We start from the raw sequence: 26,150 nt of genomic DNA on the forward strand, positions 1-26,150 counted from the left end.
AGCTCTCAGTGGGGAGGAGAGCAGAGTGATGAAGCCACTTCAGAGATGGGGATTATTAGGAGGCCATGATTGGTACAGGCCAACAGGAAATTTAGCCAGGGTGTTTGGCCAGGGTAATACTCTCAATCTTTTCGGGAAGAAGCCTGGGAATTTTTAATGACCTTGGAGAGCCGCAACCTGAGTTTTACGTCTCATCCGCAGGAAGGCGCCATTTTACAGTATAGAGTCCTCATCACTAAACTGGGGCATTAGGACCCACACCAACTGTGGGGTGAGCGCCCCCTGCTGGCCCCACTAACACTTCTTCCAGCAGCAACCTTGGTTTTTCTAAGGAGGTTCCCAGGCAGGTGCTGACCAGGTTCACACTTGCTGAGCTTCCGTGGGCTGCCAGCTGTGAGTTGCAGGGTGATATCTGTTGCTGTCCATATTTAACCTAACACCACTGGGTTTTACTGCACTGTACTGTGATTCTTCCTTGATCTATTTGTGATTTACTGTACCGTGATTTACTGCACTGTACTAAGCTTTTACTTGGATCTCATTGGGCTTTACTGCGCTCTACCGTGTTTTTACCACAATCTCACTGTGATTTACTGCACCGTACTGTGCTTTTACCCTGATCTCACAATAGTTTACTGGACTGTACATGCGCTTTACCAGACTGTTAACTGTAGGTTAAAAGGGATTGTAAGGTGTTTCTTCAACACTGTTCTTCCACTTTTAAAATAGACAAAGCGTGTATTCTTTCTCAACTTTAGCGCGTCTAGTGATGTGGAAAGAGTATAAAGGAGAGAAGAGTCATGTCAATACTTGTTGTAAAGCTGATATTAATTTAAAAAGAACAGCGTTCTTTCAGGAACACCGTATTTTCAAATAAAATGTTCACTACAGCGTTTCTTCCTCGATAACTTTCAGTCCATCAGCGTACCCATGTGCCAGAAATGAAACCGAAAGTCTCGGCGTCTCAGCGAGCTAAAACGCTGACACACTGCCGACCCGAGACGAGCACGACCGCGTCCAGCTACAGAGCAAGCGGCCGAGAAACCCAAGCCGTCACTATCGCTCTCCTCTCCGAAAACCCGTCTGCCCGCCGTACCGTGGGGACCCAACATCTCGCCCTGCTCCGCGCTGTCCGGAACGATGCTCCGCTGTGAGCGGCCCGACCTCCCCCAGACCGGCGGCTTTTCCTTCGAGAACGCCCGCAGGTGAGTTCGAGGTCCTCGGCCTCAGTTAGAGGGCCCCGACCGGGGCACTGACGAGAAAACTGAGGGAGGGGGGGTCCGTCTAAGCGGCATCTCGAAGCGCTTTACAAAGTGTAGTTACAAACGGTAGTCCGATATTTTGTTTGAAAAAAATCGGCCACAGAGTTATCACCGTTTCGAGCTAAAAATCGTGGATTATGAAGCATTTCACTCTCTACTCATCGTGTACTGGGTGTACTGAGGAGGAAACACACATATGTAATTACAGGGGGACATGCATATCGTCTTGTGCGTTATCCGTTCGGACCATGACGCGGTTCGACACACACAGGGATTAAGCGAAATCTCGTGGGGTTTCTCCAGCGTAATCGTCGTTTTCCACGGCCACGATTGTAAACCTACGTGATAGTTGCGTTGCTGCAACGTTACCCTGTCGTTTTCACCTCCAAATAACTGTAATCGGTTCTCTGAATCGTGAATCCCTTACTTGAAGTGTCCAATACCGACGGTCTGATAGCTGCCCATATCGCATCGGGACATTTCTATAGCAACAGCTTCTCCCTGCCAGAGCGAATCCAATAGGGAATAGAAACGGGACGTTTTCGGATAAACTCTCTAACTTTAGTTATTTAGAAAGCCACACAGACCAGGGTCCGTTTAGTGATGGAGATCTGATCAGTCTGGCAGTCTTTCTCAAGACTATATTGTGCCAATGATGATGATGACGTTATCCGGTCAGTCGGATCCGACTCTCGGCGATTCTATAGGCCATCTCTCGCCACACTTTCCAGTCTTGGACTTTCCCTTCCAGCCAATTTTGAGCCAATACAGGAGCTAATTTTAAAAGGGTGTGTGCTCACCAGATAGCCAAGATCACAGACTGGCACAGACTGGACATGTAGACTCAGTGCAGTGTGCAGTCAGTCTCCAGTTGGCCAAGATCACAGACCGGACATGTAGACTAAGAACAGTGTGTGGTCAGTCACCAGATACCCAAGATCACATCAAGACTGGACATGTAACAGCTGGGATTCTTGTTTTAATAAAACTTCTTTGCCCTGCACTCTCTGCTTTCCTGTAGGGTCCTGTTTTCTAGAAATCCCTGTTATTGTGTCACACTGATTCACTGCCCAGCTCCTACAGTTAGGATTCCCAGCTGCCCTAGCAGACAGGAAGCTCTTTGTCGTGAGCAGGAGATCCAGAAGCAGTTTATTGGTATATAACCTGTTTATGTCGCTGGTATGTGAACTCATTTCCCCGGCTGTGATAATGGCGGACATGTGGCAGATGATTCTTGGGCTCTGGTTGACTCTGAGTCTTTCCTGACGCTGTCCTGCAGAAATGCAGTGCTGGAGGGGGAGCTCACACAGCGGGGGTACAAGGCCCCCAAAGCCCGGAAAACTGGGACCACCATTGCTGGGGTCATGTATAAGGTGAGTCATTTCTGATCAGACTTAACACCCCTCTCTCTCAGTGCAGTGTTAATGTACTGGAGTGTCCAGTCAGTGTGTCTGTACTGTATTAACCCCTCTCTCTCAGTGCAGTGTTAATGTACTGGAGTGTCCAGTCAGTGTGTCTGTACTGTATTAACCCCTCTCTCTCTCAGTGCAGTGTTAATGTACTGGAGTGTCCAGTCAGTGTGTCTGTACTGTATTAACCCCTCTCTCTCAGTGCAGTGTTAATGTACTGGAGTGTCCAGTCAGTGTGTCTGTACTGTATTAACCCCTCTCTCTCAGTGCAGTGTTAATGTACCGTAGTGTTCAGTCAGTGTGTCTGTACTGTATTAACCCCTCTCTCTCAGTGCAGTGTTAATGTACTGGAGTGTCCAGTCAGTGTGTCTGTACTGTATTAACCCCTCTCTCTCTCAGTGCAGTGTTAATGTACTGGAGTGTCCAGTCAGTCAGTGTGCCTGTACTGTATTAACCCCTCTCTCTCAGTGCAGTGTTAATGTACTGGAGTGTCCAGTCAGTGTGTCTGTACTGTATTAACCCCTCTCTCTCAGTGCAGTGTTAATGTACTGGAGTGTCCAGTCAGTCAGTGTGCCTGTACTGTATTAACCTCTCTGTATTAACATGTCCTCTCCCTGTGGTCTCTCAGGATGGGGTTATCCTTGGTGCAGACACTCGAGCCACAGACGATATGGTTGTTGCTGATAAGAACTGTATGAAGATCCACTACATCGCCCCCAACATCTAGTGAGTACTGATCCTCTACATGGCTCTTTCTGGTGAACAATCAAGGTATAGTAACTGTATAGTCATAGTTATGATTGTAGCTGTAGCTGTACTTTTAGTTGTAATTGGAGTTGTATTTATAGTTGAGCAATACATAAGAAAGAAATGCAGTCTGGTTGTTAGAAGTTAATTGATCCAGAGATCTCATCCAGCTGTTTAAGGAAAGAAACCAGGGTATCAGCTTCAGCAACATGGCTACTGTAAGTAGCTTGATCCAGACTCCAACCCCACTTTGTGTAAAGAAGTGGTTCTTGTCCTGACTAGAGGATCTCACCCCGCTGTGTCTTAAAAGCAGCCAGGGTATCGGCTTCAAAACATGGCTGGGCAGCTTGTTCCACGCTCCTGCCACCCTCTGAGTAAAGAGTACCTCTTGTTCTCATTTCTGATGCTCTTCCCTGTAGTTTCCACTTGAGCCCTCTGGTTCATGACACTTGTGTCAGGTCTCCGGGCTGTAAAGGGTTGTCACTTCTTCCCTCCCTTAGCTGCTGTGGGGCCGGCGTGGCTGCGGATGCAGAAATCACCACCCAGATGATGTCGTCGAATGTGGAGCTACACGCGCTCTCCACTGGCCGGCCCCCTCGCGTCGTCACGGTGACCAGGCAGCTCAAACAGATGCTGTTCAGGTGAGGAGACAGCAGGGGGCGGTGACGTGACTTTCACATTAATCAGCACAGCGGAGCTGCAGTAATGAAGGGTATTGTATGCAGAAGCATGTAGTACAGTGCAATATGAAACAATATAGTACAGTATACTACAGTGTGGTGCAGTAGAGTATGTTTTAATAAAGTTAATAGTGTGCAGTAAAGTACAGTACAATGCATTGCAGTATAAAGCGTGGTGTAATGCCGTACAGTTTTAGAGCGCAGTGTAATACAGTGTAGTATTAGGTGTAGAATTAAAGTACTGTGTAAAACAGTGCACTATTAAATCATGGTGTATTACTATGCAGCTTCAGAGCATGGTATAATACAGTATTAAATCATGGTGTATTACTATGCAGTATTGCAGCATGGTGTAATGCAGTGTAGTATCAGAGTGTAGTGTAATACAGTACAGTAATAGAGCCTGGTGTAATACAGTGCAGTATCAGAGTGTAGTGTAATACAGTACAGTAATAGAGCCTGGTGTAATACAGTGCAGTATCAGAGTGTAGTGTAATACAGTACAGTAATAGAGCCTGGTGTAATACAGTGCAGTATGAGAGCATGATGTAGTGCTATGCAGTGTGAGCGCATGGTATTATACGGTGTAGTATTAGTGTGGTGCAATACAGTGCAATATTAGAGCCCTATGTAATACTGTGCATTATTATGTATGGCATAAAACAGTGCAGTACTAGAGCATGGTGTAATACAATACAGCATGGTGTAATATAGTGCAGTACTACAAGCACAGTGTAATACAGTGCAGTATTAGAGAATGTTGTAATACAATGCAGTTTTAAATCATGGTATAAAACAGTGCAGTATCATAGCAGAGTGTAGATTTGCCATGCGCGGGACCATTCCTATTCCTGTGTGTTCGTACGGAAGAGTCATGGTTTGGTGTAGCGGGTTACACTCTGCACACAAAGGCTGTGTATGGCTGGGTGGGCGTGTCTTACTGACTGTCAATCACCCCCTGTGCATTGCAGATACCAGGGCCACATTGGCTCCTCCCTGATAGTGGGCGGGGTTGACGTGACTGGACCCCACCTCTACAGCATCTACCCTCACGGCTCCTTCGACAGGCTGCCCTTCGTTACCATGGGTACGGCGCTTTTTGATGTCATCGCTGCTCCCTGCCGCAGAGTGTTCTAGTAATTAGTTATTGTTATCATCATTGCCATGGACTGCAGGCCCTCTTTCTCCATGGATCAAGATCCCAGCCTTGGCCCGGCTGAGGAGGCAGAATTCAGGAGCACTCTTTCTTTGAAGTCCCCGTAGTTAGATCCCCATTCAGTGGAGGAGTAGAAGATTAGCAGAAGTGCAGGAGTGTAACCCCGGAGTCCTGGCCAGATTTGTGATTGGCCTTTACCAATCATGGCCTCCTAATAATCCCCATCTCTGAACTGGCTTCATCACTCTGCTCTCCTCCCCACTGAGAGCTGGTGTGTGGTGAGAGTACTGGCGCACTATGGCTGCTGTCACATCATCCAGGTGGGGCTGCACACTGGTGGTGGTGGAGGGGATCCCCATTACCTGTAAAGCACTATGACTGGAGTTTCCAGAAAAGAGCTGGAAGTGTGAGCTGGAAGTGTGAGGAATTATTATAATAAGATAAGAGATCATAAGATCACTTTAGTGCCCATGTAGAATTTCTTGTATTAGGAATTTGTCTTTTCACATACACCAGCTTGCTCTCCATGAGACACACAGACAGGGAGAGAAGCTTGAGGTCAGAGTGCAGGGTCAGCCATTTATACGGTGCCCCTAGAGCAGTTGGGGTTAAGGGCCTTGCTCAGGGGCCCAACGGAGTAGGATTCCTCTGCCGGAATACGAACCCGCAACCTTCCAGCCACAGGCGCAGATCCTTAGCCACAGAGCCACGGCACCGGTGCCACTCTAAATGCCAGTATGGCCCAGCCTGGCCCAATGTGGCCCATTGTGTCCCAGTGTAGCTCAGTATGGCCCAGAACATCACTGCGCGCCCCTGTATGGCCCAGTGTAGCTCAGTATGGCCCAGAACATCACTGCGCACCCCTGTATGGCCCTGCGCCCGCAGTGTGCTCTGCTGCTGACTGCTGCTGTGTTGTGTCATGTGACCGCAGGCTCTGGAGCAGCCTCTGCCATCGCAGTGTTCGAGGATCGCTACAAGCAGGACATGGAGGTGAGCTCCCCATCTCGTCACCGTTTTCGAACCACAGACCGCCCTGGTCCTGGCCTTCCCTCGGCCACTCCCCGGCGCCCCTGACCTGACCTGGACCCCTCGTGATGCTGCAGGAAGCCAAGAGTGGGAACCCCTGACGCCCTTCATTTAGTGACCACCTGGGGCCCCCAGCGTCCTGAGCTGGGGTCCTTCCAGAGTCCACCCGCCTGTCACCTGTCAGTTACAGCTGCCAGACCCAAAACTGGCCACGACAGGCCGGGAGCCGGGTCTTAGTTACAATCAGGACAGGCCGGGAGCCGGGTCTTAGTTACAATCATGACAGGCCGGGAGCCAGGTCTTAGTTACAGCCATGACAGGCCGGGAGCCGGGTCTTAGTTGCAGCCATGACAGGCCGGGAGCCGGGTCTTAGTTACAGCCATGACAGGCCGGGAGCCCGGTCTTAGTTACAGTCATGACAGGCCGGGAGCCGGGTCTTAGTTACAGCCATGACAGGCCGGGAGCCGGGTCTTGGTTACAGTCATGACAGGCTGGGAGCCAGGTCTTAGTTACAGTCACGACAGGCCGGGAGCCGGGTCTTAGTTACAGCCATGACAGGCCGGGAGCCGGGTCTTGGTTACAGTCATGACAGGCCGGGAGCTGGGTCTTGGTTACAGTCATGACAGGCCGGGAGCCGGGTCTTAGTTGCAGCCATGACAGGCCGGGAGCCGGGTCTTAGTTGCAGCCATGACAGGCCGGGAGCCGGGTCTTAGTTACAGTCATGACAGGCCAGGTCTTAGTTGCAGCCATGACAGGCCGGGAGCCGGGTCTTAGTAGCAGCAGTGCAGCTTAGTTGACACTGCAGCACAAAGTGCATTATGGGAGGACTGTAGAGATCGGACTGTGCTAGCCCAGAGTGGAGTTTAGTCAGGACACAGAGACACGATCCAGTAGAAGGAACAGGTCCGATTTCTCGGAGTCCCTTAGACATACAGTAGCCAGAGGAGATTGTGAATCGGCAAGCTCACAGGCACCCTACGAGCGTGCTGGGTCACATGACCTCGTCTCAGCCGTGACCCTTGACCTTTCCCCTCTCCCAGCTGGAGGAGGCCAAGCAGCTGGTCCGGGACGCCATCGTGGCCGGGATCTTCTGTGACCTGGGCTCCGGCAGCAACGTGGACCTGTGTGTGATCACAGCGGGCGGGGTCGAGTACCTGAGGGGCTATGACCAGCCCGGCCAGAAGGGGCGCAAGTGAGTCATCGGGGCAGATGAGGGGGGAGGCATGAGAAAGAGAGAGGGGTGGGTGGGAGAGTAAACAGAGGGGTGAGAGAGGGGGAGTGTGAGGAGACAGAGGGGTGAGAGAGGGGGAGTGTGAGGAGACAGAGGGGTGAGAGAGTGAGAGTGTGAGGAGACAGAGGGGTGAGAGAGTGTGAGGAGACAGAGGGGTGAGAGAGGGGGAGTGTGAGGAGACAGAGGGGTGAGAGAGTATGAGGAGACAGAGGGGTGAGAGAGGGGGAGTGAGAGTGTGAGAAGAGAGGGGTGAGAGAGTGTGAGGAGAGAGAGGGGTGAGAGAGTGAGTGTGAGGAGACAGAGGGGTGAGAGTGTGAGGAGACAGAGGGGTGAGAGAGTATGAGGAGACAGAGGGGTGAGAGAGGGGGAGTGAGAGTGTGAGAAGAGAGGGGTGAGAGAGTGTGAGGAGAGAGAGGGGTGAGAGAGTGAGTGTGAGGAGACAGAGGGGTGAGAGTGTGAGGAGACAGAGGGGTGAGAGAGGGGGAGTGAGAGTGTGAGAAGATAGGGGTGAGAGGGGGGAGTGAGAGTGTGAGGACAGGGGTGAGAGAGTATGAGGAAACGGAAGGGTGAGAGAGTGTGAGGAGACAGAGGGGTGAGAGGGGGAGTGAAAGTGTGAGAAGAGAGGGGTGAGAGAGTGTGAGGAGAGAGAGGGGTGAGAGAGTGAGAGTGTGAGGAGACAGAGGGATGAGAGAGTGAGAGTGTGAGGAGACAGAGGGGTGAGAGAGTGAGAGTATGAGGAGACAGAGGGGTGAGAGAGTGAGAGTGTGAGGAGACAGAGGGGTGAGAGGGGAGGGTGGAGAATAGAAACAGATCACATGTTCATGGTCAGTAACGTGTAGGCAGACAGCCCATGGTGACTGTGCCTGCTGGGCTCTTGTCTGTCTCTCTCAGGGAGGGTCAGTACCGATACAAGCCCGGCACCACGGCGGTGCTGACCGAGACGGTCAGGCCCCTGTCTCTGGACGTCGTGGACGAGTCGGTCACTCTGATGGACACACAGTGACCCGGTATCTTCCCTGGCTGAATAACTGTTCCTGGAGAGCACAAAATAAATAGTCATTTCTTTTATACTGCGGGTGGTTTTTTATTTCTGTGTCATGCAGGGAGATGTATTTAACTAACGCCCAGGTAATAACAGTCTGTTTCAGTAGGGGGCGCCAGCAGCACTGCTGCAGCCCTGTGGTTACTGCAGTGTCCTGTGTGGGCTGGCAGGAGTCCCCCTCGCTCTGGGAGTGTCCAGAGCAGAAGGGACAAGCTGAGCTTTCCCTGGTTCGGACCACACTGTGTACACTGTACGGCTTCTGGCAGGGGTTAGGAATGCCTCTGCTGCCTGTGGGACAGACAGTTCACTCTCAAACATGATCCCACTGCACAGCAGTTTGATCCGCTCCAGGTCTTACACTGCTCTCAGACACACTCCAACTACACAGCGGTCTGATCCGCTCCAGGCTTTACACTGCTCTCAGACACACTCCCACTGCACAGCGGTCTGATCCGCTCCAGGATTTACACTGCTCTCAGACACACTCCCACTGCACAGCGGTCTGATCCGCTCCAGGATTTACACTGCTCTCCCACTCTCCGACTGTCTGTGGATTCAAAGGGCTTCTCTGGCCACCTGTGGTGACATCAACACGCTGGGTCGGAGATTCCCGGTGTTCCCACCCCAGCTGTGTCCAGCTCCTGCTCCCGCGGTCCAGGGCATCAGTCCACTCTCTCCCTCCTCCCTCCCCACTGTCCCTCTCCCACTGTCCCTCCCCACTGTCCCGGTCCACAATGTCCCGGCGTGCTCTCGCCGACAGTACCGAGCGGTTGGGGGGGCAGTCGGGGCTGGGGACCCCTGGCTCAGTCTCATGACAGCGGGGGCGCGCCACTCGGCACGGGCGCGTCAGGGGGGGTCTGTGCGCTTTATAAACCCACGGTGCCCCTTGCTCGCGCGCACGCGGGAACGGCTCCGCCGCGAGGACACAGCGCCGGTCGCGGGGACAGAGACCCCGATAACAACCCCCCAGCAGTCATCCGAGGGAATGTAGGAGGAAACTGGGGCACCAGGAGGAAAACCCGCACAGATACAGACGGAACATGTAGACTCCACGGAGAGCCACCTCGCACGCTTCAGCCGAACGGTGACGGTAAAAAACCAAAAAAACACCTGCAAACCCAGACATCGTGACGAACCGTGGTCAAATCTGGCAGCAGGCGAGGTTTATCAGACCTGTAAACTACAGCCCGCGGTGGAAAACTAGCGTGCTCCGGTGCGATGTGGTGACTCTGGGCCGATAAGGCGTAAAACATCACGGTGAGGCAGTGAACTTCCGATGCGCACTTTCAGCGCGTTATCGGGGCCCAGGACTGAAAACACACCTCGTTTCTCACGGGTGAGATTCCGCGAGGCGTGAATTAGCGTCACGAGCTGCCAGTAACCCTCCCTCGCGGTCTCTCTCTCGTTCTGCAGAGAGCGACTCTACATCAGCTCCGGAGCGCAGGACAGTGAGGCGAGACTGCGAGAGAGACGACAACCTTCAGTTATTATTATTATTATTATTATTATTATTATTATTATTCTTACACGAGCTCGACTTCCACGCCGCGAGGAACCGGTTGACGGGTCTTTCTCGATTCTCTCCTGCCCACGGACTCGGGTAAGAAGTGCCGCCGGCGCGTGTCTGTGGACCCCGGTCAGCCCGGGGCGGTCCGGTCACGGGGCGGAACGGGCGAACCGCGGGCTCCTCGAGGGAACTGGGAGGTCGACAGGTCGCGCGGCGCCTCGGGTTGCTGTTCAGTCCCCGGCGGGGCGACACGGGGCGAGGAGCGGGGTGGAGCGGATAATGACTGCCGCGCCCTGCGACGGGTACCTGGCGGTGGAATTATCTCATTTAGCACCGACACATTAACCTCAGCCTCGGATCCTCGGCAGAGCGAGAGCCGTGTGTGCCAGCGCCCACTCGAGCTGTCAGATACCCCCCCCCCCCGTGCTCTGTCAGGTCAGGGCGGAGGCTGGGGTCCTTCTCTGTGGAGCCTGCATGTCGCCTCCTGTGTGGGGGGGGGGGTCTCCTGAGGTGTCTTCCCTCAGACGAGCCGGTGACTCCAGTTGGACTCTCTCCATTGCTGCTGTGCCCCGGGTTTGGGCACGGTAGAGCCAAGCCCAGCCAGGATGGGCTCTGCGTGCCCTGAGAGGGGATGGGTGCAGTGGAACAAGCTCGAATGGGCTGTAATGAAGTGTGCCGCAGGCCCACTCTCAGCCCTCAGTGCGCGTGGCAGTGTGCAGGGCTCATCTCAGCGCAGGCGTGGCCAGGGCCCCAGCGCACCGCGTACGCTCGGCCGCAGGGAGAACTGGGACACCATTCCAGACCAAGTGTAGACACAGCAGGGCAAGCGCTGAGCCAGAACAGGCTGGAGTCAGGAAAAGACTGAGACGCATAGTCAGGATACCAACACAGAACTGAAATCAAAGGATGTTGTGTTCAAATTTTGTAATAAACTAGTAAGGTCTCACTTAGACTACTGTGTACGTTTCTGAACTACACTAACAGACTGAAGGAACTGAGTGTCTTTAGTCCGAAGGGAGAGTCCCACACTGACAGGCTGAATGAACTGAGTCTCTTTAGTCCGAAGGGAGTGTCCCACACTGACAGGCTGAAGGAACTGAGTCTCTTTAGTCCGAAGGGAGTGTCCCACACTGACAGGCTGAAGGAACTGAGTCTCTTCAGTCTGGAACAAAGATGGCCATAGGATTTGTAAACATCACAGAAGTGTATAGGAAACTGAGAAGAGGAAGTACATCTTTACACAAAGGTTGGTGGAAGTGTGGAACAATTCTTTGCATAAATATCTGTATGGGATCCTGGAGTCAATTAACTCCTAATTACCAAATGAACCTCCCCTTGTTTGTGGTCTGTCTTATGTTCTAGATCATGGACGTCAAACTCAGTTTTAAGGGAGGCCAAACTAAAAACATTTAATCGTGTTGCGGACCACACATGCAGAGATAAATACTGATTACAGTTCTGTTAGACATTTTTCCACATATGCAAGTGAATGTAGCCTATACAAACAAAGTATTGCTTCAGTATTCCTCTATTGAAGAATATAGTTGAGCATTTTTCATAAAAGAAAATGTATTCAAGATAAAAATTAGATCAAACATTTTAGGTAATTTTTGGCAATGTAACTATATTGCACAAAAAGAGTTGAAATAAATACATTAATTGAAATGAATAAAAACAAACAAACAAACAAACAAACACAAATAAGGATAGGTCTACATCACAAACTGCTAGCCGACTGTAGTAGTTCAGGTGGGGAGCTGTGTCAGCGTGCGTAGGCAGCAAAGGAACAAGTAATAGGTTTATTCCAGGCTGAAAAGAGAAGACAGAAAACACAACGTTTCGGCCGTGGAAACACACCTGAAGAAGGCTCCACGGCCGAAACGTTGTGTTTTCTTTCTTCTCATTTCAGCCTGGAATAAACCTATTACCTGTTAGCCTGCTGTTGCTTTGCCAAGCCAGAAACCTGAGCTCTTTTCTTTGATGCAAGAAAAGTCTAATCCGGGCATAAAATCCGGAAATGCAACGTGAATATGCGATACATTCGGCCGCTTTCTCTGCAAGCTGCCCTTGTAGGTCGTTAGCAATCCCGCCCACTGGAGTAGCCATCGTACTTCTAGTGAGAGTGATGTTCGCAAGAGCAGACCCTGTCTCTGGACACACGGCTTCACTGACTTTCCCCAGGCACTGCTTTAGAGACCGGCCCTCACAGAATGGTCTCCCAGATTTAGCCATTTCTTCAGCCATGATAAAACTTGATGCTTCAGTCTGGGATTTGGCCTTTGTAAAACAGACTCTGCTGATAATCAAGTTCCCTTTTTAACTCGTTTTTCTTTCCCTTTCCACAGTACGTATGCCCTCGTGTTTTTCTCAGTGCTTTGTCTGGTAATGGCGCCTCATGTTAAACCCTTTCACAACGGCCACAGTCTCCTGGCATTTTAGACACAACGAGTTTCCCCTGTGTTCAACGAACAGGTTTTCTCTCTCCCACCTTTCCCACCCTCTCTGCCTCCTTTTCTTCTCTTCTCGCCAGCCATCACCACAGTTACGCGCAAGATAATGGCGGTTGTTCTGCTACTAGATTCACGGTGAGATCTGTGTAAACGTAGCCAATCAAATTAGTTTTTCTCCTGGGGGGGGACATTAATACCCAGTTGTTGTGTGATGCGATTGGAGCCAGGGGCTCTCGGGAATTGGAGTTCTTGCTGGAGAGGGGAAAAGTCTTGCAAGGGCCGGATTAAAACGGATTGCGGGCCGCGAGTGAGACGCATGCGTTCCGGACCACTGTGAGGCTGCTCCGGTTTGTCGCTAGCGAGCTCAGTATCAGTGTGTATGTCTGTGGGCGAGCGAGTCTTCCCCCTCAGAGCCACTGACACGGCGGGGCACCCTGAGGCTGTCTCTGAGCCTGCAGAGACACCGCTCACTGCGTCTGCAAAACAGCAGTGACAAGATCGGACCATCGCTACAGCAGTTCACATTTCCGAGAAATCGAAGAGACAGAAGCGCGCACACGCTCTCTCTCGCACAGGAAGTCATGGGGGGTATGAGCATCTTTCTGAATGAGTGAGCCTGCAGCTCGTTAACTGCGTGCTGTGGCCGAAGGTCTGGATACAAGGCCGGTCAGTAACCGGTTGGGGCTGCGCCTCAAACCTTAAACACGAGGTCAGACGAACCCCTTTAATATCTGAGGTTTCCACTTAAAAACTGTGCATCACCTCTCAAAGAACAACACTGTCAATCCTGAGGGACCCCAGTGGTCTTCACAAAAGAAGGAGATCCTGCATCCTTCACCCCCTACTGATATGCATCCCCACTGCACACAGATCAGGGCAGCAGAGAGGAACTACTGCACCAGGGGGATTGGGGGTGATCTGGAGTACTGGACTTCACCCAGTGAAGTGACACACAGCAGCCCCACTGCACACAGATCAGGGCAGCAGACAGGAACCAGGGGGATTGTGGGATTACAGAGTGTAGTTTAGTCAGGACTCTGAGGTTAACACACATCCCTAGTGTCTTTAATGCCCAAGTAGTCAGGACCTCAGTTTAATGTCAGATCTGTAGGATGGCACCTCAGGCCGCACAGTGAAATTGTGCTCCAGGGGACAGAGTGCCAACTACTGGTCCTTGGAAGGGAAATCTGGAAGAAGCTGCCCAGACGATGCCCAGGCTTCCTTCAAGAAACAGTTGGATGAGATACTGCTTTCAGGTCAGGAGACACTTCTTTACACAGAGGGTGGTGGGAGTCTGAAACAAGCTGCCCAGCCTTATTGTTGAAGCTTCTTTCAGGAAACAGCTGGATGAGATCCTGAGATCAGCTAATGGTCCAGGGGGGCTGAACAGCCTCCTCTCGGTTCTAACAGGTTGGACGTTCTCGTGTTCAGCCCGCATCCTGATTTCCTGGGAACGTCTCCCCCCATCCCAGGGCTGACCATGGGGGGTCTGACGGTCAGGCTGCGGGGCAAACAGTCGCTCGAGTCTGGAAGACAGAGGTACCTGCGGGACTCCAGGAGGAGGAGACCTGGCGGGTCAGAGAGATGGGAGCAGGAAATGGTTATAACCGAGTTACACAACAGGAAGTCAGCATCTGTGCGCTATCGGGGTCGCAGATAGGGATCTATCTCCAGTGCAGCAGACCTGCCTCTTCTTATCTGAGCTCCGAGACAACAGTAACTGCTCCTCCGATCAGACTGTTGCTGCACCAGCAACAATGCAGTTGTGGTCAGGCACAATGCAGAAGGTTCAGGATCTGATAAGACGAGTAAAATCAGTAAAAACCCAAAAAGGCAAAAGCAAGGTTAGCTGTTACTCTCTGCAACTGAGACTGAGATCTGTTGTCTGCAGGGGTGGATTAAGGTGATCAGAGGCCCCACCCATCCCAATTAGCAGAAAAAAGGCGAGAGAAAATACTGTAATAATTCAGTGACGCATTCGGAGTAAGAGCCTGCTACCGCCGATTCAAACGGAATATGACGCGGCACACGCAGGGAACACGCACACACAGTACCATAGCCTGTAAAGTGATGTAAGTGCAGCCAATAAATCAGGTTCCCAGCCGGTCTGCGCGCTGGCTCGTCGTCGTGAGCGGCGGTGATGCGGTCTGCGCCCAGCCCAGGCTAGAGCTAGCCGCAGCTAACCTGTCGACCGCGGCCGTTGTAGCGGTGGCTGCAACGTCAGCCGTAAACGCGGGTTCGGGGTCTGGCTCAGGCTGACTGGACGACGATCCAGCAGACTTGAAATAACCAGTTAATCTGGGGGTCTTTTTAAGTCACGCTGCTCTTCTAACCGCTGTGGTTTTTCGGTTTTGCGCCCCACTACCATATTGTAAGTAACACGGCTGACACGGGTTGCGCGAGTGCGAGACGGCACCGCCCTGTACTCTCCTGCGCATAACAGGCATGTTGGCCAGCCGGGTTAGTGAGAGTCTTCCCTAGCTCAGCCGGCAAGGCCCCTGTGGGCAACGCTGGAGACCTGGCTTCGAGCCCATGTGGTGAGGGTACAAGCCTGCGAACCTGAACCTGCTGTGACGTTTTCCATCACACATTTTGAGGCTAGCCACTGTAAACCTGCACCAGAGAGGACCCACAGAGCGACACAACAGTGACATAAAATCCACCAAAATAAATTTGAACGGCCAACCCATTGCATCTAACCGATCGTCGATTCACAAATCATTCAACGTTTTTATGGACCAATGGGGGCCCACAGGTCTGTTACAAAAATAAAACAAAACAATTCTGGCCAATCAGGGGCCCCTGATCAATCTGGGCTCCTAGGCTACAGTTTATGCCAGCCTGTTCGTTAATCCACCCCAAGTTGTCTGAACCAGGACAAGAGAGAGAAAGAGAGAGACTTGAGGTTGATACTGCAGTACAGTACATGAACACTGCACTGAGAGAGAGGGGTTAATACAGTACAGACACACTGACTGGACACTCCAGTACATGAACACTGCACTGAGAGAGAGGGGTTAATACAGTACAGACACACTGACTGGACACTCCAGTACATGAACACTGCGCTGAGAGAGAGGGGTTAATACAGTACAGACACACTGACTGGACACTCCAGTACATGAACACTGCGCTGAGAGAGAGGGGTTAATACAGTACAGACACACTGACTGGACACTCCAGTACATTAACACTGCGCTGAGAGAGAGGGGTTAATACAGTACAGACACACTGACTGGACACTCCAGTACATTAACACTGCGCTGAGAGAGAGGGGTTAATACAGTACAGACACACTGACTGGACACTCCAGTACATTAACACTGCGCTGAGAGAGAGGGGTTAATACAGTACAGACACACTGACTGGACACTCCAGTACATGAACACTGCACTGAGAGAGAGGGGTTAATACAGTACAGACACACTGACTGGACACTCCAGTACATTAACACTGCACTGAGAGAGAGGGGTTAATACAGTACAGACACACTGACTGGACACTCCAGTACATTAACACTGCACTGAGAGAGAGGGGTTAATACAGTCCAGACACACTGACTGGACACTCCAGTACATGAACACTGCACTGAGAGAGAGGGGTTAATACAGACACTGGACACTCAGTAATAAACATGCACAACAGGACAGGAGACACAGTGGGAGAGAGGAGACAACAGAGTAATAAACACACACAACAGGAAGGGAGACAGAGAGACAGATGAAATATAAGCCCTCAGTAGTAAATGAGACTCAGTAAAGAGAGTCATGCAGAGAGAGAGAGGAGATGGAAAGACTGGAGCTGTTTCTTTCTTTGCGCGAGCAGGCACACAGTAGTCAATTGTTTCCACTTCTAACCACACAGACCTGCTCAGCACTGGGAGTGATCAGAGCAGTGATACCACACAGCAGATTTCCATATGGAAATACCTCACACATCCAACGGGTACACAATAACAGGGAGCAGCAGACCGAGATGGATAGTTAACAGAGATCCAGGAACTGTTGTATTAAACAAACAATACGGCAGATACCGTACAGGATACTGTACAGTACCCTCTCCCTGTGATCTGTCAGCCCCTCTCACTCCCTCCACTCTGTACTGCATTAATCCATCTCTCTGTATGAACTCTATTACCCCCCTGGCTGGCTCATTAACAGAGATATTGAACATTATTGATCAGCAAAACCAAGGAGCTGATCGTTGATTTCAGGAAACTGCAAACCGGACATGCCCCTGTCCACATCAACGGGACTGAAGTGGAAAGGGTCAGTAACTTTAAATTCCTCGGCGTCCATATCACCGAGGACCTCAGATGGTCTCTCAACACCACCTGTCTGATCAAGAAAGCGCAACAGCGCCTGTACTTCCTCAGACGGTTGAAGAAGGCTAAGATATGTCCCCAGATCCTCACTAACTTTTACAGATGCACTACAGAAAGCACACTGACAGGCTGCATCACAGTGTGGTATGGCAACTGCAGTGCTGCTGACCGCAAAGCCCTACAGCGGGTGGTGAGAACTGCCCAGTCCATCACTGGGGCTGCCCTCCCATCTATCCAGGACATTTATGACAGACATTGCTTGAGGAAAGCTCTAAGCATCATCAAAGACCCCACACACCCCAGCTACAGACTGATTGACCCTCTACCATCTGGAAAACGGTACCGGAGCATTCGGGCCCAGACTACCAGACTCAGAGACAGTTTTTACCCCCGCACTATCAAACTGTGAAACTCCCAGCCTCTCTCACTCTCACTCCACCTCTCACCTATGATCTGAACCTCACAGTGCCTTCTTTCTTACCAAAGACTCACACATTGAAATCTACCTCTACCTTACATGTCAAAAAGCTCACTCCCCATAATTTCTATCCCTTTATTTCATTCTGCTGATGCATGTTTTTGCACATAACCTGTTACCTTTTTGCTGTTTTGCACATTGCCTGTTGTTGTTGTTTTTGCACATCGCCTGTTGTTGTTTTTTGCACACTGCCTGTTGTCTCTGTCTTTCTTTTATTATACAATTGTATTGTTGTTGTTTTTTTGTACTACGTATTGTCTGAGAGCTAGCTAAATAGCATTTCGTTATACCATATACCTGTATATGAGTATAATGACAATAAACTTGAACTTGAACTTGAACTTGAGGAGCTCTGACTGTTCCCACAGCTCTGTTAGCTCATTGATAGAGATATTGATCAGTGCTGATCAGGAGCTCTGACTGTTCCCACAGCTCAGTTAGCTCATTGATAGAGATATTGATCAGTGTTGGTCAGGAGCTCTGACTGTTCCCACAGCTCAGTTAGCTCATTGATAGAGATATTGATCAGTGTTGATCAGGAGCTCTGACTGTTCCCACAGCTCTGTTAGCTCATTGATAGAGATATTGATCAGTGTTGGTCAGGAGCTCTGACTGTTCCCACAGCTCTGTTAGCTCATTGATAGAGATATTGATCAGTGTTGATCAGGAGCTCTGACTGTTCCCACAGCTCAGTTAGCTCATTGATAGAGATATTGATCAGTGTTGGTCAGGAGCTCTGACTGTTCCCACAGCTCTGTTAGCTCATTGATAGAGATATTGATCAGTGTTGATCAGGAGCTCTGACTGTTCCCACAGCTCTGTTAGCTCATTGATAGAGATATTGATCAGTGTTGATCAGGAGCTCTGACTGTTCCCACAGCTCTGTTAGCTCATTGATAGAGATATTGATCAGTGTTGGTCAGGAGTTCAGACTGTTCCTACACCTCTGTTAGCTCATTGATAGAGATATTGATCAGTGTTGATCAGGAGCTCTGACTGTTCCCACAGCTCTGTTAGCTCATTGATAGAGATATTGATCAGTGTTGATCAGGAGCTCTGACTGTTCCCACAGCTCTGTTAGCTCATTGATAGAGATATTGATCAGTGCTGGGCCAGGGGCTCTGACTGTTCCCACAGCTCTGTTAGCTCATTGATAGAGATATTGATCAGTGTTGGTCAGGAGCTCTGACTGTTCCCACAGCTCTGTTAGCTCATTGATAGAGATATTGATCAGTGTTGATCAGGAGCTCTGACTGTTCCCACAGCTCTGTTAGCTCATTGATAGAGATATTGATCAGTGCTGGGCCAGGAGCTCTGACTGTTCCCACAGCTCTGTTAGCTCATTGATAGAGATATTGATCAGTGTTGGTCAGGAGCTCAGACTGTTCCTACACCTCTGTTAGCTCATTGATAGAGATATTGATCAGTGTTGATCAGGAGCTCTGACTGTTCCCACAGCTCTGTTAGCTCATTGATAGAGATATTGATCAGTGCTGGGCCAGGAGCTCTGACTGTTCCCACAGCTCTGTTAGCTCATTGATAGAGATATTGATCAGTGTAGGCCAGGAGCTCTGACTGTTCCCTCCTTTTGGGTGGGATTATGACTTAGAGACCTCAGCATATACACCACTAACTAACCTGTCTCATGACAGTCTAAACCCAGTCCAGGTTTCCTGTTAGTGTGTAAGCAGTCCAATGCTTAGTGAATTCTGCTTCCCCGTTGCAAGCTCAGTATTAAAGATATTGAACAGTGCTGGTCTCAGGCTGCAGCCCTGTCTCAACCATGACTTGAAGAAAGAATTCTGTCCTTTTGTTTCCAATTTTCATTGCACACTTGTTCTCCAAGTACATTGAGTCAATTACATCACAGACTTTATCTCCTACGCCACTTTGAAGAAGTCTGTAAAACAGTCCTTCGTGCCAAAATTGAGTCAAATGCTTTTATTGAAATCAATAAAGCAGGCAAATAGTCTTCCGTTGCCTTTTGATGGATATGTTTGTCCATAAGTGTGTGTAGGGTGTAAATGTGGTTAGATGTGCGGTGATTTGGTAGGAAGCCGATCTGACTTGGTGCTCAGTAGGGAAGGCCAGTGTCTGAGAATTCGTGATACTGCAGAAAACCTTCCCCACCTCAGTCTGTCTCCACACACACATGGATGGAGGGCCTTGTGTGTGCTCTTGACTCTCTCAGGGAAACACCCAGCCCTCAGCATGAGGCTGAAGTTTCAGCAGGGCTGGCTGCAGCTCTGAGCTGCTGTATCTCAGCATCTCGTTGTTGACTTCATCTTGGCCACAGACCTTTCATGGTCTGAGGGCCTGGAGTTTGTCCAGTAGCTCCTGCTCTGGGACGGGGGAGTCTCAGGGGTTTTCGTCGGCGTTTACAGCCAATTCCAGTTATTTTTAGTTTTTCACATGCTGTATGTGGCTTTGTTCTAATGCTACTGTATCTGGGATCTTTTGGTCGAGGCTTTTAAAATGGGGTTTCCAGAATGATCCATTTTGGATGGCCAGTTCTTAGGGTTTTGATTTATTTCCACCTTTCCCAGAAGCCGATTAGACTAATTGATTCTTTGATTCCTGAGAGCTGCCTGTGGTTCTTTATTTTCAAGGGTGTGTTTAGATTATTTTTTTCCATCTAGCTTTATCTGAGGCTCAGATCTGTGTTGTGTAGGTGGCTGTGTTTTTTATTTGAAGGTTTTTACAGTGCTTGTCTGATGTTTATGCAATCTCTACCAACCCAAAACACTTTCGATTTTGAGTGTTTCTTAGTATTATATTCTTTTTAATTGTGATGTCAAGGGTAATTTTCCAAATGTGTGATTTAAAATCTTTATTATTTCCGGATTTTCAGATCATTTAGTTCTCTCTCTGTGAAATGACCACATTCTCTGTGGTGTATTAACCTCTCTGTCTGTGCTGTATTAACCCCTCTGTCTGCGCTGTATTGACCCCTCTGTCTGTGCTGTATTAACCCCTCTCTCTCTGAGATGTATTAACCTCTCTGTCTCTGAGCTGTATTAACCCCTCTGTCTGTGCTGTATTAACCCCTCTGTCTGTGCTGTATTAACCCCTCTCTCTCTGTGCTGTATTAACCCCTCTCTCTCTGAGCTGTATTAACCTCTCTCTCTGAGCTGTATTAACCCCTCTCTCTCTGAGCTGTATTAACCCCTCTGTCTGTGCTGTATTAACCCCTCTCTCTCTCTGAGCTGTATTAACCTCTCTGTCTCTGAGCTGTATTAACCCCTCTCTCTCTGAGCTGTATTAACCCCTCTGTCTGTGCTGTATTAACCTCTCTGTCTCTGAGCTGTATTAACCCCTCTCTCTCTGAGCTGTATTAACCCCTCTGTCTGTGCTGTATTAACCTCTCTGTCTGTGCTGTATTAACCCTTCTCTCTCTGAGCTGTATTAACCGCTTTCTCTCCCTCTCCCTGTCTGTCTCTCCTCAGCTCTCCTGCTGCCATGTCTCAGCTGTCCTCCTTCAACCTGTCGGAGTTCTGCCCCCTGATCCGGGACATGCTGAACCACTCCCGCAACAACGACACGCGGGTCAACCTGCCGGTGGTGGCGGTGCATGGGCTGGTGTCCGCCGTGGGCATCCTGGAGAACGCCCTCATCCTGTGGGTGGTGGGCTTCCGGATCCGGCGCACCGTGATCGCCGTGTGGGTGCTGAACCTGGCCCTGTCCGACTTCCTGGCCACCCTCACCCTGCCGCTGTTCACCCACTACCTGGCGTCCGCGCACAGCTGGGACCTGGGCCAGCGCCTGTGCCAGGTCCAGTCCACCATCTTCTTCGTCAACATGTTCGTCAGCGGCTTCCTGCTGGCCTCCATCAGCCTGGACCGCTGCCTGCTGGTGCTGCGGCCCGTGTGGTGCCAGAACCACCGGTCCGTATCCGCCGCCTGGAAGGTGTGCGCGGCGGTGTGGGCCGCGGCGGTGCTCAACAGCGTGCCGTACTCTGTCTTCCGCTCCGTGATCCCGCGGCAGGACGGGCGCCGGCTGTGCTACCACAACTTCGCCCTGCACGCGGCGCCGGGGGCGCTGGAGCAGACCTGCCGGCTGCGCCAGGACGCCACCACCCTGTCCAAGTTCCTGCTGGCGTTCCTGATCCCGTTCTGCGTCATCGGCGGCAGCTATGCCCTGGTGAGCGTCCGGCTGCGCCAGCGCGTGCGCCGCAAGGGCCCCGCCCGCTCGTCCGCGCGCTTCTTCAAGCTGGTGGTGGCCGTCATCGTGGTCTTCCTCTGCTGCTGGGCCCCCTACCACGCCATGTGCCTGCTGGAGGTGATGGCCCACCGCTACCCGGCGCTGCGGCCCAAGGTGGAGATCGGGCTGCCCGTGGCCACCACCTTCTCCTTCCTCAACTGCGTGCTGAACCCCGTCCTCTACGTCTTCAGCTGCCCCGACTTCTGCCACCGCATCCGGCAGTCGCTGGCTGCCGTCCTGGAGGGGCTGCTGGTGGAGGACGAGGAGGGAGGCCCGTGGGGGGGCTCCGGGGGGGGAGAGAGGTCGAGCCGAGGCCAGAGGAGGAACACTCCCCACGCCCCCCTCCGGCCCCCCGCCTCGCTGGTCCTGTCCTCCCAGGTGTCCATCTGCGCGTACAGCTTCACGCACTGCAGTGGGAGCAGCAGCCAGGTCTCCTGTCCCACCAGCCCACCGTAGAGAGAGGAGACAGGTACATACAGGCACACTGACAGGTACAAGCACACTGACAGACCGGTACAGGCACACTGACTGACAGGTACATACAGGCACACTGACAGGTACAAGCACACTGACAGACCGGTACAGGCACACTGACTGACAGGTACATACAGGCACACTGACAGGTACAAGCACACTGACAGGTACAAGCACACTGACAGACCGGTACAGGCACACTGAGTGACAGGTACAGGCACACTGAGTGACAGGTACAGCCACACTGAGTGACAGGTACAGGCACACTGACTGACAGGTACATACAGCCACACTGACTGACAGGTACATACGGGCACACTGACAGGTACAAGCACACTGACAGACCGGTACAGGCACACTGACTGACAGGTACAGGAACACTAACAGACAGGTACAGGCACACTGACGGACAGGTACAGGAACACTGACTGACAGGTACATACAGCCACACTGACAGACAGGTACAGGCACACTGACTGACAGGTACATACAGGCACACTGACTGACAGGTACAGGCACACTGACAGACAGGTACAGGCACACTGACAGACAGGTACAGGCACACTGACTGACAGGTACAGGCACACTGAGTGACAGGTACAGGCACACTGAGTGACAGGTACAGGCACACTGACAGACAGGTACAGGCACACTGACTGACAGGTACATACAGCCACACTAACAGACAGGTACAGGCACACTGACAGACAGGTACAGGAACACTGACTGACAGGTACATACAGCCACACTGACAGACAGGTACAGGCACACTGACTGACAGGTACATACAGGCACACTGACTGACAGGTACAGGCACACTGACAGACAGGTACAGGAACACTGACTGACAGGTACATACAGCCACACTGACAGACAGGTACAGGCACACTGACTGACAGGTACATACAGGCACACTGACTGACAGGTACAGGCACACTGACAGACAGGTACAGGCACACTGAGTGACAGGTACAGGCACACTGACAGACAGGTACAGGCACACTGAGTGACAGGTACAGGCACACCGACAGACAGGTACAGACACACTGACAGGTACAGGCACAGAGGTACTGTATACACACACAGACACACTGACAGACATACTTACTGACACCAACAGATGGACATGCTGACAGACAGGCACACAAACAGGCGGAAAAAGGTCCTGTACATCTGGATTACTGAAAGGAGAGAAGGGAGATATACCACATCCAAAAGAAACAGAAACTGTATTTTTAACATTACGGGAATAACAAAGCTGGGAAGGCTGGGAACTGTGCTCTCAGTGACTGCTGGGAAGATAGCAGCTGGTATCTGTGCCTGTATTTTCCATTTCTCGATGTTTCAACATCCAACATGCTAGAAAGCCAATCTAGTTGTGCTTCTTCACAAGTCAACAGCACAAAGCCCTCTTGAAGAGCCTCCATCCCCCTAACTGATGATAGGGATAGGGATGATGATAATGATGGGGAAGATGGTGGTGATGATGGTAGTGAGGATGAAAATGATGAGGATGTTGCTGATGGTGGTGATGAGGATAATGAAGATAATGGGAATGAAGGTCAGGATGATGGGGATGATGGGATGGCGATGGTAATGATGATGGTGGTGATGATGGTGATGAAGGTCACAATGATGATGGTGGTGATGTTGATAAGGGAGATGATGATGATGGTGATGATGGATGTTATAATGATAGTGATGATGACGATGGTGACGAAGGTCATGATGATGATGATGGTAATGATGATGGTCATGATGACAATGATGATGGGATGGTAATGTTCATGGTGATGGTGGTGATGATGGTGATGACGTTGATAGGGGTGATGATGATGATGGTGATGATGATGGTAATGGGGGTTATTATGCTGGGGATGATCGTGATTATGGTGATGGTGATCATGGTCATTATGGGAATGAAGATAATGATGATACTGGTGATGATTATGGGGATGATGATGATGGGTATGATGTTGTAGATGATTATGGAAAAGATGACAATGGTAATGATGGGTGTTAGGGTGATTACAATGAAGATTATAATAATGGGGATGATGACGATGATTATGAGGAAGAAGATTTTGGATTACGGTGAAGGGAAAGATGATGGCGATGAAAGAGATTATGATAGAGGTGATGGGGATGATGATGATTATGTTGATGGAAATTATGGTGTTGGTGATGATGATGAAGTGTTGACAGAAACATCATCTAGAATGCACTTTCCTGTATTTTATATGATAGAAGTTATACAAGTAAAAATTTATTAGTGTTCTGAGAGCAATCCTTCCTCTCTTCTTTCTCCCAGGAAAGGAAGGGGAGCCTGCAGCCTGGAGATCAAAGCCCTTCTCCCAGTCTGGGATCAGAAACACTCTGTAAACAACAGCACACCACTTCATTGTGACGCTGTCTGGGGTTGAATAAAATAAAGATCAAATGAAAAATGCTTTTTTTCTGACACTGGCCATGAGGCCATTTTAATTAACCAGCACACACAACTGTACCCCCAGGTACTTTCCTCTTCTCTCATCTCCTGTCCATCTCTGTCAGGCCCAGACTCAAAGGAGTCTCCCTCTCTGACAGGTTGGAGAAACGGAATCTCTTTAGATTGAAGGAAGTGTCCCACACTGACAGGCTGAAGGAACTGAGTCTCTTTAGTGTGAAGGGAGTGTCCCACACTGACAGGCTGAAGGAACTGAGTCTCTTTAGTGTGAAGGGAGTGTCCCACACTGACAGGCTGAAGGAACTGAGTCTCTTTAGACTGAAGGAAGTGTCCCACAATGACAGGCTGAAGGAACTGAGTCTCTTCAGTATGGAACAGAGAAGACTACACGTTGGTCTGACCCAAGTATTCAAAATCCCCAAAGACTCCACAATCCACTGGATGTCTTCAGAATCAACACTGAGGCACAAACCAGAGGACACGAATGAAAACTACAGGGAAGTGCTTTTGAAACTGAGATCAGGAGAGGTTGTTTTTTTCTCGAGGAGAGGTGGGAGTGTAGAACAAGCTGCACGGCCGTGTTGCTGAAGATGAAACTGTGTTTTGTTTTTCTTCAAGAAACAGCCGGATGAGGTACTTGGATCAATGAACTACTTGCTGCCAAGCAGGCTAGACGGGCTGAGTGCCCTCCTTGAGCTTGTAGCCTGTTTGTCACGATCGCTAACCCCTCCTCTTAAGGGCGCTCCAGCCCTTCCTTGTTCTGCCCCATTGTCTGCACCTGGTCCCTAATCCCGCTCCCCCTTAAAAGCCAGACGCGGACCTCACTCCTGGTTCCTCATTGATTTCCACATCAGGAGAGCCCAGGGTCTTGCCGCGTCTGGCTCCGTTATGCTTTTAACTTTCTGTTCCTAGTTCCTGGTTCCCCTCGCCGGTTCCGACCCGGTTCCTGTCCCCTCCCCCTCCGGATGGATCGCCTGGCTATGGACTTCAGCCCTTGTTTCTGATTTCCTACATGGATTGTTCGCCTGGATCCACTTCCCCTGGACACCTGCACTGCATGGACACGCCCCCCGTCTCCAGACCCTTTTCCTGCATGACCATTTTTCCCCCTTGTGTCTTCACTATTCTGGATCGTGTCGTCTGCATAGAGCCCGGAAAGAACTGATCGTGACACTGTTTGTTTTCTTGTTTTCTTTACATTTCTAATGTTCCTCTCTTCTGCCTCTGTACTCTGTATGTCTGCTCCTAATGCGCTGTAAATTGTTATTGATTAAATGTTGAATACAAAAGCCAAAACGTGTGGGTACACAAGCCTAAAGCACAGAAGCCACAAGTACAATCTGTGAAGAAAGTTGAAGGAAATTGCTTAAATGTGAGCATTGAATACACAGAACTAAAAACACAAGACACAAGACACTAAGCTAAAATGTACAGATCTGTAAAAGAATAAAGTAAACCACCTGACCTCTAGCTCTGCCTACTAGATCCCTAATGCTGACCACTTCAAAGCACAGTGCATGGACATAGGTCACAGTAACTAATACTGATCTCATGAAATACCAGAATTCATGGTCAAACCACACAACAGTCTTCACCACTGGTCTAACACACAACTACTGAAAGGCCTGCTGGACTGTGACCCTACAGGACTCTGGGAGAGACTGGAGACACTGGGAGACTCTGGGAGTCACTGGAGACACTGGGAGAGATGGGGAGAG

The 26,150-nt window shown here is 50.6% G+C and overlaps 2 protein-coding genes across 2 annotated transcripts; both read left to right on the forward strand.

Moving 5' to 3' along the window:
• The first annotated feature begins 938 nt into the window (after positions 1-938).
• On the forward strand, positions 939-8,579 carry LOC148832275 (proteasome subunit beta type-7-like). The gene is made up of 8 exons (XM_088919510.1): positions 939-1,205; positions 2,542-2,635; positions 3,300-3,397; positions 3,919-4,059; positions 5,070-5,185; positions 6,186-6,244; positions 7,321-7,472; positions 8,403-8,579. Exons 1-8 carry the CDS (start codon positions 1,141-1,143, stop codon positions 8,512-8,514), a joined length of 837 nt encoding a protein of 278 aa, XP_088775636.1. The 5' UTR covers positions 939-1,140; the 3' UTR covers positions 8,515-8,579.
• Positions 8,580-10,125: 1,546 nt separating this feature from the next.
• Positions 10,126-24,332, forward strand: LOC148832276 (prostaglandin D2 receptor 2). The gene is made up of 3 exons (XM_088919496.1): positions 10,126-10,153; positions 20,759-22,003; positions 24,298-24,332. Exon 2 carries the CDS (start codon positions 20,772-20,774, stop codon positions 21,966-21,968), a length of 1,197 nt encoding a protein of 398 aa, XP_088775622.1. The 5' UTR covers positions 10,126-10,153; positions 20,759-20,771; the 3' UTR covers positions 21,969-22,003; positions 24,298-24,332.
• The last annotated feature ends 1,818 nt before the right edge of the window (positions 24,333-26,150 follow it).

This window comes from Atractosteus spatula, chromosome 6, assembly GCF_055471065.1.
Source record: "Atractosteus spatula isolate fAtrSpa1 chromosome 6, fAtrSpa1.hap1, whole genome shotgun sequence".
Taxonomy (NCBI): Eukaryota; Metazoa; Chordata; class Actinopteri; order Semionotiformes; family Lepisosteidae; genus Atractosteus; species Atractosteus spatula.